At 42.5% G+C, this 20,566-nt stretch overlaps 1 protein-coding gene across 2 annotated transcripts in view; it reads right to left on the bottom strand.

Annotated features, from left to right (window-relative positions):
• Positions 1–11,683, bottom strand: part of STK32C (serine/threonine kinase 32C) — a 165,581-nt gene extending 153,898 nt beyond the window's left edge. Inside the window, exon 1 of one of the 2 annotated variants that reach the window (XM_033149347.1) lies at positions 11,238–11,683. In XM_033149347.1, coding sequence (XP_033005238.1) covers positions 11,238–11,328 — 91 coding nt within the window. In that variant the 5' untranslated portion in view covers positions 11,329–11,683. The remainder of the gene's footprint in view (positions 1–11,237) is intronic. The other variant, XM_033149348.1, reaches the window with a different exon arrangement.
• Positions 11,684–20,566: the final 8,883 nt, after the last annotated feature.

Raw genomic sequence — 20,566 nt, 5'->3', positions numbered from 1 at the left:
AGCTTCCAACAAAATATTAACAATACAATCAAACATTAAAAACTTCCCTAAACAGGAAAACTGCATTTGTAGACCTCTATTGCCATTATAACAGATGTAAAGAGGAGAAGCCAACAGCTACAAAAAATAATAATATTTGAGGTTCAATTTATTATCATTATTATTTATTTATTTATTAACTCTGTATACTGTCCTTCATCCAAAGATCCCAGTTTAGATTATTTACATGAAAGTAAGCAGTTAAGAAAGTTTGAGGACTATCATATTTTAACTTTTCTCAGTTGGAATCTTCTATGTCTCACCATCGTCACAACAGGTTGAGCCCTGAACTGTACAAGACCTCAGAGGAAGAAGAAGACTGAATTGCTATCCCTAGTGTGGACTGGGCTCCAGGAGAGGCAACAGAGACCAACGACCCTTGCACCTGGGGAGAGACCCAGTTCAAAGACTTACCCACCAATTCACCCGAGGAGCAGAGGTGACAACAGGTCCAACCAAACAGCAGGACCAAAGGTGCAGTACATATTTAAAAGTGTGAGGACAACTTTCTGTGAGTCCTACTCATGAGAAGGATACCCAATTCCTCCTTGAGGACAGTCAAGGAAGAAGTGAGGCAGCAGCCTCAACTATAAAGACTCCTTCGGGTAGTGATAAAGCAGGATATCAAATCCAAACTCTTCTTCTTCTCAATAGAAGCTGAACCAGTGCTGAAGCAACATCTCATCTTGCTTGGGCTTGTTGGACAGCTCCCCTGTTATTCTGAACTCCCTGGACAACTTGAGGTAAGATGGGATATGCTACACAACAGGAGTGGCTGTAATGGGACAGAACCATAAGATGAGCTGTCTGTGGACATCAAAATACATTTCATCTATGGGGAGTATTAATATAACTTTTAAAGAATGGGAATCACTCTTTAAAAATTGTACAACAGGATCTCTATGAGACAACATATATATCATTCTTAAAGAAGACCACAGACATATTACAAGCTAAGATGAATTCCTTTGCAGATGAAATACCTTGGTTTTCCAGAATACACATCAGACACATTCAGGCTTTGGATTCTGTGCAGTAAATAAACAAAGTGTGCAGAGCATATTTCGAGTATTTCACTGTAATACTGTGAAAAGGTGAAAATGGGGAAGCATGATCTTTCTTCAAGTGTGCACCATAATAAAGGACAGCAGTAAGAAGTGGATTTGTCAAGGATAAGGTGCCTTGTCCTATGAAATCAATTTTGATTAGGTTCAATGGCATTTAGACTTTACACAAAGATAATATACAAAATAAACGCAAGAGCACCTCTTGACCTCACTAATGTAGGGGGGGTGAAGGCTGATTTAAGCACTTTCAACCTCTGCATTGCAGATGGTGCAGTACATCGGTACATGGCCAACATTGCTGGGGACCAAGTCTACATGAGAGAGAGAGAGATTCTTCACAACCAGCTTCCTGCCTAGGCTCTGTTTTCTGTTGTGATCTACCACAGCAGATACAGAACTCCTAAGGTAGCACAATTAAAGAGCCATGTCAGGAAAAGACTGTGTGTATGGGGAGAGAGTCTCACACAGTTTCAGCATGGCTGGGCCAGATTTGTCCACTGCTCCAGACATGCTAAGTACCCCCCTCACACAGACACACACAGTAGCTGCCCGGCCTGTATAATTCAATCATGCTTGTTCCACAAGAAGGAGACACCATGCATAGAAAGAGCAGTGGGTCTCCACCACTGGCCTGGCCACTGACATTGCACAGCTCCACAGCCTGGCCTGACATGTATGCTTCTCAATTTCTGCACAATTTGAAACTCAAATTGCTCGTAAGCATTCCCTATTCTGCACAATACATGGATATCAGAGGTAGGGTGTTGTGCAATATCAGGGATGAGGCCAGCTGTGGGGCCCCACTATTTATTCGACGTGTGACCTACCCTCCTCCAGAGTCCTCTAGGGATTTTGAAGGCAGGGTGTGACCACCACAGCTGCATTTTTTAAGAATCCAGTGCCCATTTCGTCCCCGGGAAGGGGCAGGTTGAAGAACTGTTGGGATGACAACTAGGCCACATTGCCCCTGCCCAGACACCATTTCCGGCTCCTCTCCTTAGGGCAAGTAGACTAGCACCAGGACATCTCCTCAGTTTCTATTGACCTTTGATAGGGAAGGGCTTTCGCTCAGTGGTAGAACATCCTTTTTGTGTTCATTAGGTCTCAGGTTCAATCCCTAGCATCTCCAGGAATGGCTGGGAATGCCCTGTCTGAAACCCTGAAGAGTCACTGCTGGTCACTATAAACGATACTGAGTTAGATGGACCAGTGCTCTGACTCGATATAAGGCAGCTTCCTGCATTCCAATGTCTTTTGTCTGTACACTAACTCCAGAGAGAGAGAGAGAGAGAGAGAGAGAGAGAGAGAGAGAGAGATATTCTCATGCCTTCTAGTTAGCACTGCTATTTTATATTTAACCAAATATGACATGGTCATAATGAGAGCACAGATTTCATAATATTGTCTCTCTCCCACAAAAATATAAGGCATTAATTGACATTTTATTTAGGGATGTCCCCAAAATGTCTTAAGGGGTCTCCATAGCAACCATGCTGTGCCAGTAAACTGGAGCACACCAGAACAATGCGGTAATTGCTTCTGGATATATTAACAAGCAATGTCTTCGTATATATATATACACTCATATAGACATTATTATATATATATATATGGAGGAGCAGGCAATACTAAAAATACATCTCTATGAAATAGTAATATATTTAGAAGAGCATTGCATAACTAACCCATCTACCCACCCACGGGAGGGGGGGCACACACATCATTGTTATCCATATTCTTGGCACTACGTCCTCATTTTAAAAGGTACATAAGAGCAGCTCTGCTGGATCAGGCCAGTGGATTTAATCCAGTCTCCTATTATCACACAACCAGATGCCTGTAAGAAGCCCACAAGCAGGACTTGAGAGCAACAGCACTCTGACTGCTTGTGATCCTCAGCAGCCAGTATTCAGAGGCATACTGCTTCCGCCAGCAGAGATAGCGTTCCCTTTTTAAGTGCATACAATTTTCAAGAGAATGCATAGTACAATTGACGCTTGACTGAATTACTTTAAAACCTCACAGCTCTGGTATATAATCACAGTGGATTAGAGAATGAATTGAGGGTGAGATGGGAATTGAGAAAGTTCTGCACTTTCAAAAAAGATGGCAATTTTTGCTGTGCTAGCAGCTCCAACGAAAACTTTCCATTCTGCTTTTAGGAAAATGGCATTTTAAACGTTGTGCACACATGCAGGAGGACACGGCAAAGTTGCCTTGTTAACAGTGTTTGAAACTCAGATATGTAAACCTAGGCACCAAATGGCTCCTTAGACTAAGGTCACAGTCGCCAAAATGAATGTCTAGTTGCCATTTGGGGGGCCAGACAGCTTGAAAATCGTATTTCTCAATGTGACTTTTTGGTTCCTGAAATTTGATCTGATTGTGTAGATAAAATATCACGGATAGAATTCTAGAGGATGTGTTGTCAGTGTGTGAAAACAGGCAAGATCCAAGGATTCCCAGGCATGCACCTCCAGATAGTGGAGATGTCAGGTGCCATCCTGGCACCTGGGCATCTTCATTTTGTCACAAGTGGTTGATAGCCAGGTGCAAAATGCACCTGGCAAATTTCAAACGCTGCACTTAATATAAATCGCCACAAAAAATGGCAGTGTACACAACTCGGTTGCTATTGGAATGCAGTGGTTGGTCATCTGGAGTCTCCAGACTGAGTGAATGAAGGACTGCTATTCCAAAGATAACACAACAGAAAATGAGATTCTGTTGTGAATAAAGCTGTAAACCACTAGTGGGGGACTTCGGGACCAGTGGCCAAATGTAGCCCTTCAGACCCCATTGGGACTCTCTCCAGACATCCCCATTGAGTGCTTTTGCTTGTCTGGAATGTACTGGGATCATGGTGGATTTGATTTAAATCATAATTTAAATCAAATCAATTTAAATCACTAGTCAGTAAGACTTGATTTAAATCATTTTTTTACAGAAAGACTCATTCTTGCTGGTATCATCTTAATATTTACAACCAGAGGAAGGTTTCCTTTTTGGAATAATAAATTTTCAGAGTAGTTTTCACAGTTATGCTATTAAATATACAAAGACAGATAACTTTATATTTGGACAACATTTCTGCTGTACTTTATTAGAAGGAGAAAAATAATCATTTCCTTAATAACAATTTAAACAATTTATTTAACTAAAACAATAACATTATAGCATATGTATCCGTGTTTGTTAACTGAAGTGGTTAAACAATTAACAAAAAACACATTAGACTGAGTTTTAGCACACATGAAAAACTTAAAACAAATCTTTATTTCCTGATAAATAATCTTTGGACTATAATGTAACTTAAATAGAAATTTTTTTTCCTCCAAAGGGATTTTATTTTTAAAAATCCAATTTAAATTAAAAAATCTGATTTAAATAAAAAAAAATTTTTTAAAAAAAATCTGATTATTATTAATTTTAATCATTTATTTTTATCTACCCTAACTGGGATTATGTTTTTTGCTTGCCTGGATAAAAGATAGAGTGGGCGTGTAGGAACCTCTTTGGTGTGGGTGAAATGTAGCCCCCCACCCTTTTTTGCCTATGGCTACACCCATCATTGGCACATGGCCCCTGGAAGATAGTTCATAAAAGAATGTGGCTCTCAAGATGGGGAAAAAAATATTAAAGAGAGAGAGAAATATAGAGCGCCTCTGGTTCTCTATTAGGGTGTTATTGGCTTCAGTTATTTTACTCACTCCACTCTATCTGTAGCACGTTAGAGACCAACTAAGTTTGTTCTTGGTATGAGCTTTCGTGTGCATGCTCACAAAAGCTCATACCAAGAACAAACTTAGTTGGTCTCTAAGGTTCTACTGGAAGGAATTTTTTTATTTTTTATTTTGTTTCTGCTATCTGTTGTTATTTCTTAAAAGCACGTGGCGTCGCCAGGTAACAGTTGTGCTTTCACTAATATTAGTTGTTGAATTGTTGCTGTGATCTATCTATCCATCTATCTATGCTTGTCTATTTAGAGCTTGTTAGCTGCCCTGAGATAGAAGACATTTTAATAAGCACATTATAAAGGAAAACACTTTCCTGTGTATGGCAAAAAGCAATACTAGAGAAAAGAAAAATAGAAAATGTATTCCTGCCCATGGAGCCCACTTTTACAACATGGTTACGGCGTGGTTAACTTGAGGCAGGAGGAGTAAAAATGTGTGATTTAAGTAAAAGATGTGGTTTAATGGGTGCTTCGCTTAAGCTGCTTAAGACCTGTTGCCTTAGCTAGAGTTATATAAGTTGTGGGAGGCAGTTCTAAGCCTTCTGGATTCTATTTCAGAATATTTCATATTTTGATGCAGATTTCCTTGTCCTCCTGTTACAGGTGCCATGACTCCAGCAGTGATCAAGAGTCTGAATCAGAGGCTAGAGAGCCTCCAGCAGTGGAGCCAGACCTAGTTCAGGGCTCTGAGCTTCCTCTTAGAGATGAGAAGATCACAGAGCCTGGGAGATCCAGTGCCTCACCAGTCCAGTGGCACCTGGCACGGACCAGGCTGGAGGCTATGGAACAGATGGGAGTGCCTGCCTACCTTCAGCCAGAAGGCTGACCCTTGAAGACTCAAAAGCAGGGCAGTCCAACTCTTCATACTAAGTGGGCCACAAGCGTACTTCAACAGAGAACCCATGGGCCACACTCCAAAATAAATTTCCCAATCCTAAATTAAACCGTTTGCCATATATTTAATATTATTTGATACACACAATCTGTTTCATTAAATATATATAATGAAATGCACAATTAATTGATTTTTTTATTAAACACATTCAATACGCAAACAGGCGTATGCACTTTCATTAGCAACGTATGACACAAACAATAACTTTCTAAGGTTTTAAGATGTATTTGTCTTGAATGTTGCAGAGCGCTGCCAAAAAAAGAGACCTCATGGGCCACATGCAGCTTGTGGGCCACAGGTTGAACCACCTTGTTCTAAATGGATCCACAAAAAGGAGGAGCCTGAGAAAGGAAGTATGGAGGCAGAGCATTTAAGAGGGTCAGTTTGTTCTCAATCTTTGTGGGAGTGAACTGTTTGCTAGGAGCTGTCTGTGGTCCTGAAACATCTGCTCTGCTTTGCCCCTAGGGAACTGGCATCTGACCAGAGCATAGCAATAAGCATCATTATGCTAGCCTGGGGATATCCAGCATGGTGCCTCCAGACATTTTAAACCATAACCTTCCCTACTCCTGACCATTAGCCGGCTGGGGCCAATGAGTCTGCCACATCTGCAGGGCACCACAGTCAGTGACTAAACCTGAGCCAATCTCTCCTTTCTGACCAACTGAACTGGGGAGTTTCTCTGGTGTATATCATGAACCAATTCAAAAACATGCTGCATGACTCACATAACATGAAGGGTTATGTCCTTTAAACTTGTCCTTAAATTTTGCCTGATTGCTCAGCCAAAGTGAATGCAGGTTTCTTAAGAAGACCTGGGAATTATATCACCCCTCACTATTTTTTTCTCGACTTCGTTCATATAGTGACAAGCTCACATCGCACCAGAATTTGATGCTTCAAGTGTAGGTGTAATATAAGAAACTATCAGTAACAGTGAGAAAATGTTTGATCCACTTGCCCTGAGTGTGGAGGTGCTCTGGTAAGCAGTGTGCCAAGGGCACAGACCCCCTCTCCAAAGCTTTCAAATGTCCTGCCATTTTGAGAAAGTTAAAAAGAAAAGAAAAAAGCAGTTGTCTCTTCATCACAGCAAGGGACATTTATGCATTCAGACATATTCTGCATGCACCAGTGCAAATGAAACAGGACCCTCCCGAGGTCTTTTCACATACGAAGGCAGGGAACAGATTGTGGGGTCCAGAAATGTTGGCTTGGCTTACTAGTCAGCTGTTGTTGTGGCCTCTGAGTTGAAACAATTTAACTTGAGATTGTGAAGGGTGGGTTTTGTGGTTGGTGTTATTCTATTCTGCTCTAATTCCATAGCTTCCAGATGACCTCTTCATTGATCACTCCTTCTGATTTGTTTGCAGGGAGGTTAGATACCAAGCAGCTGCGATTCCATACTTCCCAGTGCATTTTCCTGTCACTTTCCTTATCATAAGAAGTTTGGTTTGGTGGGGGGAGGGTGGTTGCACAAGATTTCCCCCATCAACTATAATTCCTCAATGCGAATTTCCTGGTATGTGATGCAAGTGCTATACAGCACACCATCTTGAATAACAACTGGACTGATCATCAGAACTGTCTCTGATAATACTCCAGACTCACCGCTTTGCAAGAGGGATTCAATCACATACCACATATTTAGGTTTGTGCAATTAAAGAGGATTTTATGCACTCTGGCACAACAAACTTGCTTTTTAAAAACAACAACACAGATTTCTGGCAGTAAGGAAAGTGATGGGCAAACAAATGCAGTCAGGAGGAATAGCGATGGACAGAAAGTCATGTCACCTCCACACAAACAAATCCAAATTAATGCTCAGTTAAGTGTGGACAGCATATAATCTCCACACAAGCTTTCTGCAAAGAAACTGGGATAAACAAACAGGACATCTGGAAGCAACAAAGGCCAACTAAGATACGATGCTGATGCTCGCACAATTCAGTTAGGCCTAACAGCATGAGCACCGCAATGTGGTGGTCACAAATGCATGCAGGAGCACAGCTCCTATTCCCTAAGAGCAAAAACAAAATAGATTTCTGCTTTCACCATCAGGAGCCATCATCTTACAATGTAGGCACCACACTGCAGAGCTCGTAAAAGCAAGAGCAAAAGCAAACTAGGTTGTTGTTGTTTACTTGTTTAGTGCATTTCTGCCCTGGTCTTTCAACAGTACTGTCTCTATTGTGATGATAAAGGAATCATCCTTTTCAGTCCTCAAACTGGGCAAGGGTGTGGGGGGACCTATGCCATCCCCACCACCAGCATCTCCTTGTTGTATGCCTTTCCCAAATGTCATGTGTTTAGCATAAAGATCGGCAGAGGCGATTCTAACTGCGCTCGGCAAAACAAGGCTAGAATCCTCCCTTCAGTCAGGAACCCTCATTGTGCAGGATTCTAACCACATTCAGCTGAACATGGTCCATGAGAAGACAAAAGAAGCAGGTCTTGCATGCGCACCCCTCCACACTTTAAACCCACATGCATTGTTTTGAACACCTGAAGAGGGCTGTAAGTTATGCCATATTATATATCTAGCCCAGCCATCCCTAACCTGGTCTCTCTCCACAAGAAGTTTTGGGCATCTGCTCCAACCAGCACAGCCATAAACTGAGGGAAGTTGAAGTCCAAAATATCTGTAGTGCACCAGGTTGAGTAAAGCTGTTATTGCCAAAGAAGGCTTGCAATAGTTGTCTTGCTCCATTCCCAAAAGACTCTGGGGACTTGTTCAGGTGCTAATTCTCTCCCCCAGGATTGTTCCTCTAGCAAGAGCAGAAGCAAGTCTCAGACCAACAAGGTGAATTTTACCTCACCAGGTCAAGAACAGCCCATCTTCAAATGAGCATGAGATCTCTCAGCTCATGAGTTACACTCAGTCTACTCATTAAGAGTAGCAGAAGAAGGAAGTTCTCAGTTCCATGGCCCGCTCAGGATATGGGAGAAACATGGGAGCCAATTAGCATCTAAATTTCTAGGTGTTCTACATTTTTTTCCCTTACAAGATAACGGAAATTATCTTAGAATGCATTTTCAAGATCACTATACAGGGTTCTTCTCACTTATTAAACTTATGAAGAATTAGTGGTTTGGGGTTGGTTTTTTGTTTGTTTTTTGCAAATCAGGAAAATGAGTTAAAACATTCCACACACACACACACACACACACACACAGAGGTTTTGCAACTATTTTAGGGGTGGGGGTGGGGAATACAGCTCAGTGTTTGAGCACCTGCATTGCATGCAGAAGATCCCAGGGTTGATTTTCACCATTTCCAAGTCACCTGTCTGTGAGTGACTGCCGATCAGCATAAACATTGAAGTAGATGTACCAATGGTCAGAATAAGCAGGTTCTAATACGAAAAATGGTAATTTGAATCCAGCTTGGTGATAGGACAAGAAAATGAAAGGGAAGGCTCTTGACAGGCAGAAAAATTTTATTTAGAGATTCCTAGGTATTAAAGTTGTTCAAAGATAATTTATAAATGAATTTACCAAACTAAAATAAAGGTGCAAATTGTGTAGCTTATTTCTAACACATTGATGACATGATGTTTTATTAAGGCACAGAATCTTCCAATTATTCTATAAAGAAGGGTCTTTTAAATGAAGTGACTAGCAGATGTGAGACACTGGGCTGTTTTCCAACAGTTCTCTGATCAAACAAAGTAAACACATCAAACTCCAAACACTATCTTGCAGGAAAATTTGCTACCACTCTAATACGGTGGTACCTCAGTTTAAGAACAGCCCTGTTTATGAACTATTCGGTATACAAACTCCACAAAACTGGAAATAGTGTCCCCTTTTGCAAACTTTACCTCTGTCTAAGAAGGGAAGCCGAATGGTGGAAGGGTACCGGCGGCAGGAGGCCTCATTAGGGAAAGCGTGCCCAGTTTAAGAACGGTTTTCGTTTAAGAATGGACTTCCGGAACAGATTAAGTTCATAAACAAAGGTACCACTGTATTAAAAATGATACAGGTGGTAGCCGTGTTGGTCTGGTGCAGTCAAAATATATATTATATATATTGTCCAGTAGCACCTTAGAGACCAACTAAGTTTGTTCTTGGTATAAGCTTTCGTGTGCATGGTATCTGAAGAAGTGTGCATGCACACGAAAGCTTGTAACAAGAACAAACTTAGTTGGTCTCTAAGGTGCTACTGGACAATTTTTTATATATTAAAAATGATAGCTGGCTGGGTCTTAGTGCTTATTCAGAGTGTCCAGAAACTAGTGGGTTGTGTAGAGGGTCGTTTTCTTTAGAACTTTATATTTCCTTTTGCACTCTAAATCTTCAATGAGTTGGGTCCTGTAGTAGGGCACCTGTGATTCATGACAGTTTCTTTCTCAGCACTCTTTATCACAGAAGCCAATGAACGCTGCTAAAATATTAATAATGCACAGAAGGAAGAATACCATTTACCAGTGCATCCTGCTAATCCTGTATGGTAGTACCAGTTTAATGCAAGTAAATCTTGAGAGGACCTGTAGCATGCACAATCCAATTCTGTGCATGTATGTTCCTCTAGGCATTCAGAAGGGTTTACTCCTGAGTAAATGTACACAGGCTTGCTACAGCCTCCCGTTACTCAGCCCACCCTGCAAAGCCATGCACAGATTGTCAGTGCACACAAGGAAGGAGAGCAGCAAGCGACAAACTATCACCACTTTTCACAACCTCTTGAGTTGTGGCAGGATCTAGGTTTTACCCCTCCTTCAGAGGTGGTGGGGCGGGAAAGGGGAGCATGCAGTCCATACAGCCTAATCTCCATTATCAAAAGTGATCTATTGAGCCTAATCCCCATTACCAAATTTTCACAGCTCTCCTTGTTCCATAATCCCCTGCCATTAACACGTGCAAATGTCTAATCCTATTAGCCCCCACCCCAATGGTTTTATCAAATTAAAAGAAAAGGACATAGAATTATAATATGAAGCCTCCTATATCTATACAATAGTCATATTTGCATACTAACAGCTCCAGATTCTGCATCTGATACGGATGTGCGACTTTAAAATAAAATAAAAAAGTTATGAATTGTATACGTTAGCGCTGAGAAGTCAACTTACAGGATGGCAAAGGCATAAACCACAGACACAGAACCGTGGCGACACCATGTGCCCCTTTCAGGGTCAGAAAACAAACCCCAATCTTCATTCACTCTTCTCTTTCTTACAGAAACTGCCTCTTTGCCCGGCCATGCGCCCGCAATTGGCTACATCATTTCCGGGCAGTCTTGTTGGAGGCATCTCCAGCCCATCGATCCCCCCCCCCCAAGCACTTCTGAGTTTCCTGCCATTTCACTTTCCCCCTAAGTGCCGCCTTAGAGGGTCCCACGACGACCTTTTCCGGAGCGGAGTCCCTGAGCCGGACTCTTCCGTCGACATGCACACACAGTACACACACGCCCTCCGCGCGTAAAGAAAGGAAGGGCAGTGTTTGAAAAGAAGGGAGAAAAGACTCCCTTCACGCTGGATCGCGGCTGTTCTTACTCACCATCCTCCTTCTCGTCGAAGACGGGTCTCTTGGAAGACGAGGAGGAAATGCTGGCTCCCATCCTCTTCTTCCACTTGCTCCAGTGAAACATTGGCGAAGGAGGCGCCAGGGCATTCCCTACCAAAGTCCTGGGAAGCCGGGCGAGCCGGGCGCGGCGGCGGCGGTGGCAAGACGGCACGGGAGAGTACCTTCAAGATGGATCTGGGGTGTGTGAGAGGAGAGAGGGCGCGCGTGTGTTTGTGCGCCTGTGTGCAACGTGTCTGAGCGGCTCTTCTTCCCTGCCAGCCGCTTGCTTCTCTCCGTCTCCAGTCTCTCGCTTTTGTCTGCGCGGCGCGCACCCCAAGGGCCCTGGGGGAGGGAGAAGAGGAGCCAAATGCCCGAGCTTGGCTCCCTTTGGGTGTTTTCTTCCCGATTTGGAGAGAAGGGGGTCCCTCCTACTCCCCGTCGTCAGCCTCTGGGGAACGGAGAGAGACCGGAGCGCCTCATCATCTTCTCTCTCTCTCTCTCTCTCTCTCTCTCTGCACACACGATCTAAATCGCCCTGGTTTTGTTCAAGCAACACCCCTCTCTCCCCCTCCCCCTCCCCCTGCCTCACCAGAGCCTGGGCTTTCCCCTCCCAAAGACGCTGCTGGAGACGAAGCGCGCCCCCGGAGCGGACGGGGTTTTGTGTTCCGTGGCGCGGGTGCGCGTTTACAACGGCGAGACTCGGGAGCCGCTTGCCCTCAACTCCAGGGAACGCGAGACTCGCCACTTCCCGGCTAGGTGGCGCTCGAGTCGTGCCAACATGGGGATTACCTTTCACCTTCTGAGATCATCCGAACGCAGCTCGCTGGAGGAGGTGGCAGTTTTGGAGATGGTGCGGGGAGAGGGCATTAGGCTATGCTAGTTGCCCCATGCCCGCCTCCAGATTGCCTTGCCTTGTTCGCTTCAAAGCAAAAATAAATGTGAGCAGACTAAAAATTGTATCCAAACAGGATGAGGAGGGGAAGTTGATTATTATGCAAACGGGGGGGGGGGGTTCTGTTGTGGCTCCCCCCCCCCCCTTGGCTGTTGTTAAACTAAGATCTCTTTGAGCGTGTTTTCTTTTCTTGGTCTGCAATAACCTGGAGAAAAAGGGGAAAGGGGTTTGATTATGGGGTGTTCACAGAAAAAAGAATGCCATCAAATGACCACCAGAATACGCCCAAGTTTCCTCAAGGGCCATTGGAGTGGCTTAAATGGAGGGTGACTGGTCACTTCCCGATTGAAATTGTTCTTCCAAGTGGCCCATGCAAATTCCCTTGGGGTGGAGAGGAATGGCGCCAGAACCTGACATCCTTGGCCTACAATCTTTTAAAAACATTTCCCATGCTTTGAGCACCACTTTGTGATTGGAGCCAACTGCCAATTTAATTTAACACCAGGTGCCGGACTGCATGACATCAACATGAGGCACGACGGGAAATTAAAATGTCGGGCAACCTCAGTCATCTGAAACCGCTCAGAGAACTGCTGCTATGTTGTTGATTGTTGAATTTTATTTTATTTTATTTTATTTGCATGTGCTGTAGAAGGAAGTGAGTGGCAGATGGGGCTTGTCAACCTGGGAAGGTAAGTTCAAGTCCACCTAGGGGAAGGAAAACTCTGATCCTAAACCTCCACTGCCAGATATCTTCGGGAGAAGAAAAGCCTACAGAGTAAAGCCTACACAAATCCAGAGTGGAGTCCCTAAGACAGTTGAATGATGCCCCTATACGCCTCCTTCTGGCGACACGTGCAGCCAAGCTGGTGCAAAACATATTGCTCTGCTTTCCTTTGGGCCACATCAGCGAGGCTGAGAGGAGGTCTTATCATCTGGACAGCCCGGGTCTTCTATGCACATAGCCCAGGCTTCTGCCCTGGGAGGGGAGGGTCAATGCAGTGCTGCTAATGCAACGGTTGAACTTCACCCCTGGAGGTGCACTCAATTGACTCTCGAGACAGATGCCAACAACAATACCACTTAATATATTAAATATATATCTAATACCTTGTGGTCTGCCCAACATCTCTGTGACTCATTTGGATAAAAATCCAATTAAAAAGTAAATAAACTTTGGCTTAAGTTAATAAATTATTTTCAATACATGTAAACCCATAGACAGCTTTTCAGCATGTGCAGAGTGTCATTATTACTATGACTGATCCACAACTCGTCCACTTCTGGGATTTGGAGAAAGGGCCCGCAGCAGAATTTGAGCTGAGCAACATCTCTTAAACATGCCACTTCTCTCCACAACCATCCACCATTCCACCCAGTAACATCAGAACACCCAGGACTACAGACAGATTCTATATATGTTCCTGCCATTTTTTTAAAAAATGAATTTCAAAGAGCTGAATCCATCACTGTGTTTTAAAGCCGAAAATGGCAAAAAAACAACAACAACAACCCTAAAATCATCATTTTGGATTATTGCATATTGTAGACAATTTAGTGTTCTATAAACTTTAAACAATTCTTGCAGTAGGCTGGATAAGCACTTAAAAAAACCCCACCCAAATGTGCATTGCTTTCAATTAGAACTGCTAATTAATTCACAGTGGTTTTCTCCTCTTATTTAATTGTTCATTTAAACTGCGTGCTGTGCACTGACAAAGGCAAAGGGCGGGGTTTTAGGAAAGGGTTTTTTAATTTTAATGCATATTCTGGACTTCTTCATTGGTATGGTATTGCATATAATGCATTTAGTTCTTTGGAAACTCATACATAAATAACACAACAAAGATGAAAGTTGCATAATGGATACATAATTTCCCAAGCAGCAAGAATCAGAAGGTCCTAAATTACATGTTGCTTTCATTGTGCAAAAGAAAAGATGTGCAGACTTCCTTTCAAATTACTGTACTGGGATTATCTGGGGCAGGGGTCAGCAAACTTTTTCAGCAGGGGACCGGTCCACTGTCCCTCAGACCTTGTGGGGGGCCGGACTATATTTTTTTGGGGGGGATGAATTCCTATGTCCCACAAATAACCCAGAGATGCATTTTAAATAAAAGGACACATTGTACTCATGTAAAAACATGCTGATTCCTGGACCGTTCACAGGCCAGATTTAGAAGGCACTTGGGTTGCATCAGGCCTCCAGGCCTTAGGTTGCCTACCCCGATCTGGGGCTTCAGAGACACCAGCAGACAGCGCAGGTAATGAACATTTAAAGTCTTGTGGCTCCCTCAAAGAAGTCGTGTGCATCTTAGTAGGTGCAGTCAGACGTAATCCACATGGACTTACTCCCATGTAAGTGTGCCTAGGCTTGCAGCTTTCGTTATTTCCTACATTAGGTCTACTGGCATTATAGTCGAGTTTCAAAAATTACATCAGAGCTCTCTGAATTCCTGGTGTTCCATTAGCACTTCAAGAGAAATGTGATCCATACAACTATCAGAACAAAATCCATTGTGTTAATGCATTGCAGCAAAATCACCAAAAAGTCATGCAGCAGTTTAAAGAGTAGCAGATTTATTGTAGGTTAAGCTTTCGTGGAAGAGAATTCTCTTCATCAGATGCATGAAGCATTATCCTGAATTAGCAGATTGTTTACATGACTCATAAAAGCAGAACGACCCAAAAAGTCAGAAGCAGCAATAACCTGATGAGCCCAAATGCAGAAAATAAAGAAACACCAACCAATTCGCAACAGCAACCACTAGTGGTTTTTAAATTTAAATTTATAAGAATATATATGAACTGGCAACTCATTAAAATACATAATTGTACAATTGTATACAATTAACACTTAATCAAATTATTCTAAACTGCCGGGTGAATCAAAACTGTTTTCAGTAGATGATTGTGGAAGGATGCCTGTCTGATTTCGATAGGAAATGTGTTCCAAATTACTGGGGCCACTGTGCTAAAAAGCCTTGGTACATGTAAAAATTAAACAAACATAAGATAACTGTGGGACAGTCAAGCGGGCCTCATCAGGTGACTGCAAGAATCTGGGACAAAGCGGTCCTTCAGATACCCTGGTCTCGGCTGCTCGGGGCTTTATACACTAACAGTACAGGACTAGTAATGCTGCTGCTTTTCTGGCAAGGCTACACCCCAGTGCACATGAAAAGGTAATGTCAGAATCATCCCTAAGAGTACACAATTGTAGGGTTGGAAGGGGTCCCAAGGGTCATCTAGGCCAACACCCTGAAATGCAGGAATCACAATGTTAGAATCCTTGACAGATATTCACAGACCCTCCAAGTGTCCCTATTTTCCAGGGACATCCCTGATTTAGATAAGCCATCCTGGTTTTTGATTTGATCCCGGAATGTCCCACTTTTCCTTAGGATGACCCTATTTTCATTGGAGAAATGTTGGAGGGTATGGAGTTATCCGCCCACCGAGCCGTCTGAAGGCAATCCTGTATAGGGAAGTTTTTTAAATATTTAATGTTTTATCATGTTTTTGTGTATTTTGAAAGCTGCCCAGAGTGGCTGGGGCGACCCAGTAAGATGTGTGGGGTGTAAATAGTAAAATCATTATGGAATGGAATGTCCGTATTTTCATTGGAGAAATTTTGGAGGGTAGCCAACTTCTGTTTAAATACCTTCAATGTAGAAGAATCCACTGCCACTGCCTTCCAATGGAGTCTGTTTCACTGTTGAACAGTTCTTGCTGTCCTGAAGATTGCAGCCTTAATCCAGGAAATGCTTTTGTAAAGATAAGGGGATGGCCATGAGCAATCTCATCTGCCTATTCAATTACCTTAGATGCATTTTTAATGTAATTGGGTGCATAATAGTTGCTGCAGATACACTGCAATGAAAATAGGAAGAGAGGAGAACTAAAATTGAGGCTACAGTCCCATGGGCAGTTTCTTGGAATCTCCACTGAGCTCGATGGGATTTATATCTGCCGCAACCCCAGAGTCGGGCACGACTGGACCTAATGGTCAGGGGTCCCTTTACCTTTATCTTTACACATACATAGGCTTGGGTTTGGGGAAATCCTGAGGTTTGTTGCATTCTGTTATCTTTATGTCTGTGTAAGATGTTTGTCCTGGACAGGACCCAGTAGCTGAGGAGACAGAGGAATGAAGCAGGAAAAAATGTCTCATGGATAAAAGGGTAGATGACCCTCAGGGTCCCTTCCAACCTTAAAATTCTATGACTCAATGACTCCAGAATTATATTTTTTGGGTCGGCGTCCCTCTACCAACCTCTCTATTTCTCTGTTCTTTATTTGGTTTGGGTAGTCCATCAATCTATTCTGGATGTTTTAAAGGGGGGGGGGACATACCAAAACATGCTATTTTTAGAGTGATTGATGCCTTATTTCTTGCCAGAAGTGAATAACTGCAGTACAGACCTTCAAAGGGTGCTGCAACTTTTCCTGCAATGGAAATGTAGCGATGAAGGAAAAATATTTCCCCAAGTTCCATCAGATGAGCTTATTCTGTTTGTCATTACAGTTGATAGAGGTCCAGAGCCTCTGTCAGGATGAAATTGAACCAATCCTCTTTTTCCCTTTCTTTTTTAATGCACTTTGTTCACTATTCCATTTTAGTTATCCTTCAGCAGCTCTCAGAACTATGCCTGACTTGGAACAGTGACGGGATGATGACCTTTTAGAAGTGAGCTCATCATTTAAAGCAAGCTCGTAGTTATAACTGAAATATAGAAGAAAACACTTTCTTTGCGATATTGATGCTGTAAGTTTTCAATAAAGGACTTCAGCTGACAATTCATTGTATGCCAAATGAGTGTTTTCAAAGCTGAATGCTTGAGAACTCCAAGCTCTTGGAAACCCAGAAGAACAATAAACTCTAATTAAAATAATATCACAGGCTGCCTTCTATACATGTGCCTGATCTTCACATTTCTCAATTCCCTTTTACTGACACCAGAAATATTCCCAAGAAATGCTACTGACTTGTTTTCTTTCCTCCAGCATTGTCAACAGACCAAATAATTTTAACCAACATGGAGTGCTTTTGAATAATGATGCGACTAGGGCTGGAACTCAGGGCTGATGTCCACAGCCCTGTAAATTAGGGGACACCCAAATGACCATCACAGTGCTAGAAATACCACATTACTCTTTGAAGCACACCATCTAAAAATTAATCCCTGGTTTTGTTAATATAAAGACTACCATATTTCTCTTTACTCCTGCTTTCTGCCTGCCCCAGAACCTGTGTGTTTTGTTTAAGGGTTACAAGGTTGGACCAGATGACACTCAAGGTGCCTTTGAACTCTACAGTTCTATAATTCTAAGACACTGGGAGCAGACATTGGTTCTCTATTATAGAATTCTAGGAGTATTACCTGGTACCTCTAGCATATGAGAGGGGCTTATGTAGCTTGCAATCTCCACCTTGGATCTGAGTCTACAGGCTAACATCATAATTACAGTGTCCAGACTAATTATTGCATTATCCTGGGGCCCCTCCACACCCCTCCATTCCTTGCTTTTTGAAACAACCAGTTGGATGAAAGGTTCTTCAGAACTCAAAAGCTTGCTTTGATTTTGTGACATCTTGGTTGGTTGAAATAAATATATTGCCCACATGTGGATTTTGGGTTTTTCCTTATGGGCCAACCTTTTGCAGCAGATGCTTGGTAAATACAAATTTCTTTCTCTCTTTCCCATCAGGGGATGGGAGAACAGCCCTGGCACATGTCAAGGCAGGGTCAGCCCACCAGGTGAGTTGTCCTGCTCACCTGACAAAGTGGGCCTAAGTAAAGATATGGCTCTCATAGCCGAAAAGGTTCTCCATCCTGGATATGTATAGTATGTTGCATGATTAGGCAGTTTGAGGCCAGCAGCTCAGGTAGCTGACATTGCATTCAAAGATAGGGTACTGATTTCTGATTGTCACGAGAGCAAAAATATTCCTGACAGCTCTTGCATTGTAATTATTTACTTGGGGGAGGGGGAGTGTTGTTTGTTTAGTACAAATTTCTGTTCCTATAATTGGAAGCAGCATTATATTCTCTTTCGCTGCTTATGAAAATTGCCTTTGTAACATGAACGCTCTTCCTTATAAAACGGCAAATGTTGTAAAACATGTTTATTGTGGCAATAAATACATTGTGTGAGTAGTGCAACTGTGACATTCTGGCTCTTAAGAAAGCAATATTTACTAAACATAAAATGTCAACATATTTAGGCAGCATTTAAAAATAGACAGTGTTTGCAATCTGTACAACTAATATACCTTTTAGATGAACATGGAAGCTACTTCCCATGCAGGGCAAAGTGGGTGTGTATATGCATACGTTGTGTGTCTGTGTATTTAAAAGTGGGGTTCAGTGGTGCCTTCGACACCTGCAAGTTGGGGCACCTGGTTTTTGCTGATGCTCCTTCCCCAGTGGTATCCAGAGAAGCTGTCGAAGGCTGAGCACAGAGCAAGGCAAGTCTTTGTGTCATCCAACTTCAAGCCCTGCACCAACTCTATTGTTCTCCAACAGTGGTACCTCAGGTTAAGAACTTAATTCGTTCTGGAGGTCGATTCTTAACCTGAAACTGTTCTTAACCTGAAGCACCACTTTAGCTAATGGGGCCTCCCACTGCCACTGCGCTGCCAGAGCACAATTTCTGTTCTTATCCTGAAGCAAAGTTCTTAACCTGAAGCGTTATTTCTGGGTTAGCGGAGTCTGTAACCTGAAGTGTGCGTAACCTGAAGCGTATGTAACCTGAGGTACCACTGTACCAGCCAGGTGAGTGGCATGGTGGAAAGGCCCACCCATTTGTTCTATGCTGCAGAGCAACTTATTTCAATGTGCAAAATTGTGCTACTTAAACAGCCAGCCAAAAGAAACTACGGTAGTTTGGCAAGCTTCCTGTTATGCATTCTACCCCCAGAGATGCAGCATCCAAATGCCTGCTTGCCACCTTATGGGACTCAAATATAAAATGCACATTAAAAAAAAATCAACAAGAAAATAAAATATTATCATGAGCATGTAACATACCTGCTGCTGCTTTGACAATCCTGCCAGTGGTAGTTCATGGCAGGCAGCCACTGTCAAAGCTGTGGATTAACAACCTGCAGCTACACTAAGAGACACCCAATATGGCCTCAGCAGCAACCTCAGCTTTTGTAGCTAGAGGCAATCAGGGCCCCACCCAGGCCAAGAGCAAAAAGGTCATAGGAACGTTGCATGCATGGATTAAGGGGAAGTGCTTATGGGGAAGAGGGAACCCCTATTTCTGCTTAGAAATTAGCTACTGGGCAAAAAATAACACATTAAGGGACAAGAAAGTGTACAACGTATGCATCTGGAAGGGTCCTAGTGAATGTTTGGCTTTTATGGGTTTTCTAAGAATACATTTAAAACACACCAGTATCCATTTCTTTTAATAGTAAATTGAGGTGGGAAATGGCCTTCAGATGAGCTTACATTTTCACATCTGAGCAAGCAAGCAATTTCTTTGGAAAACAGCGCACATCGCACTTCACATTTCCTGCCACTGGTGTTTCTGAAAATAGTGTCAATTCTATCTTAGAAGGCGATAATAGTGGCAGCTCTTTGCTTGCTCTTTAATTAATACTATTATATCCATCTGCAGAGGTCACAACCAAAAATTAGAACTATATCCACAATATATTGTCACACACCACCCCCATCTCCAAGCAGCGAGAGACTCCAGAGGTCTACAGTTTGCCTATATTTCTTATGCATTATGTCTTAAGACTATTTGAAAAGCAGAGGAGGCATATATCTGAAAACTCTTGTGAAGATGAGCAAGGTGTTGCTTACTCATAGCAGTTCTGTCCTTTTATTTACTGTAGGTAACCAAGTTCTTTAAGTAATTTGGTTCCAGGTTGTTCAGGGCTTTCTTTATAGGTTAACAACAGCACCTTGAAGATGACTCAATAGTTGGAGTGGCATACGAAAGATGAAGAAGTGAAATCGGTTATGATTGATTGGGCTAGAGACGTGGGGCATAATATCATGCTTAAAGATTGGGAGAGATTGTGTAAAAAAGGTTATAAGTTTACGGCATGTACTGCTTTTAGAGAAAATGTGATGAAAGTGATGTACAGATGGTACTTAACACCTGTTAAACTGGTGAAAATGTATCGTACTTCTGATAATAAATGCTGGAAATGTAAAGAAAAAGAAGGAACCTTTTACCACATGTGGTGGACGTGCCCCAAAATAAAAAACTTATGGGGGAAAATTTATAATGAGATGAAAAAAAAAGTGTTGAAAGAAACCAGAAGCCTTTTTATTGGGAATAATAGGGGAAGAAATTCCCAAGAAGGACATTACTTTCTTTCTATATGCCACAACAGCTGCAAGGTTATTATTAGCCAAGAACTGGAAGATTCAATATATTCCTACTATAGATGAATGGCAAATGA

The sequence above is a fragment of the Lacerta agilis genome, chromosome 5 (genome assembly GCF_009819535.1).
Source record: "Lacerta agilis isolate rLacAgi1 chromosome 5, rLacAgi1.pri, whole genome shotgun sequence".
NCBI lineage: Eukaryota > Metazoa > Chordata > Lepidosauria > Squamata > Lacertidae > Lacerta > Lacerta agilis.
This window is presented reverse-complemented; position numbering and strand designations above follow the sequence as displayed.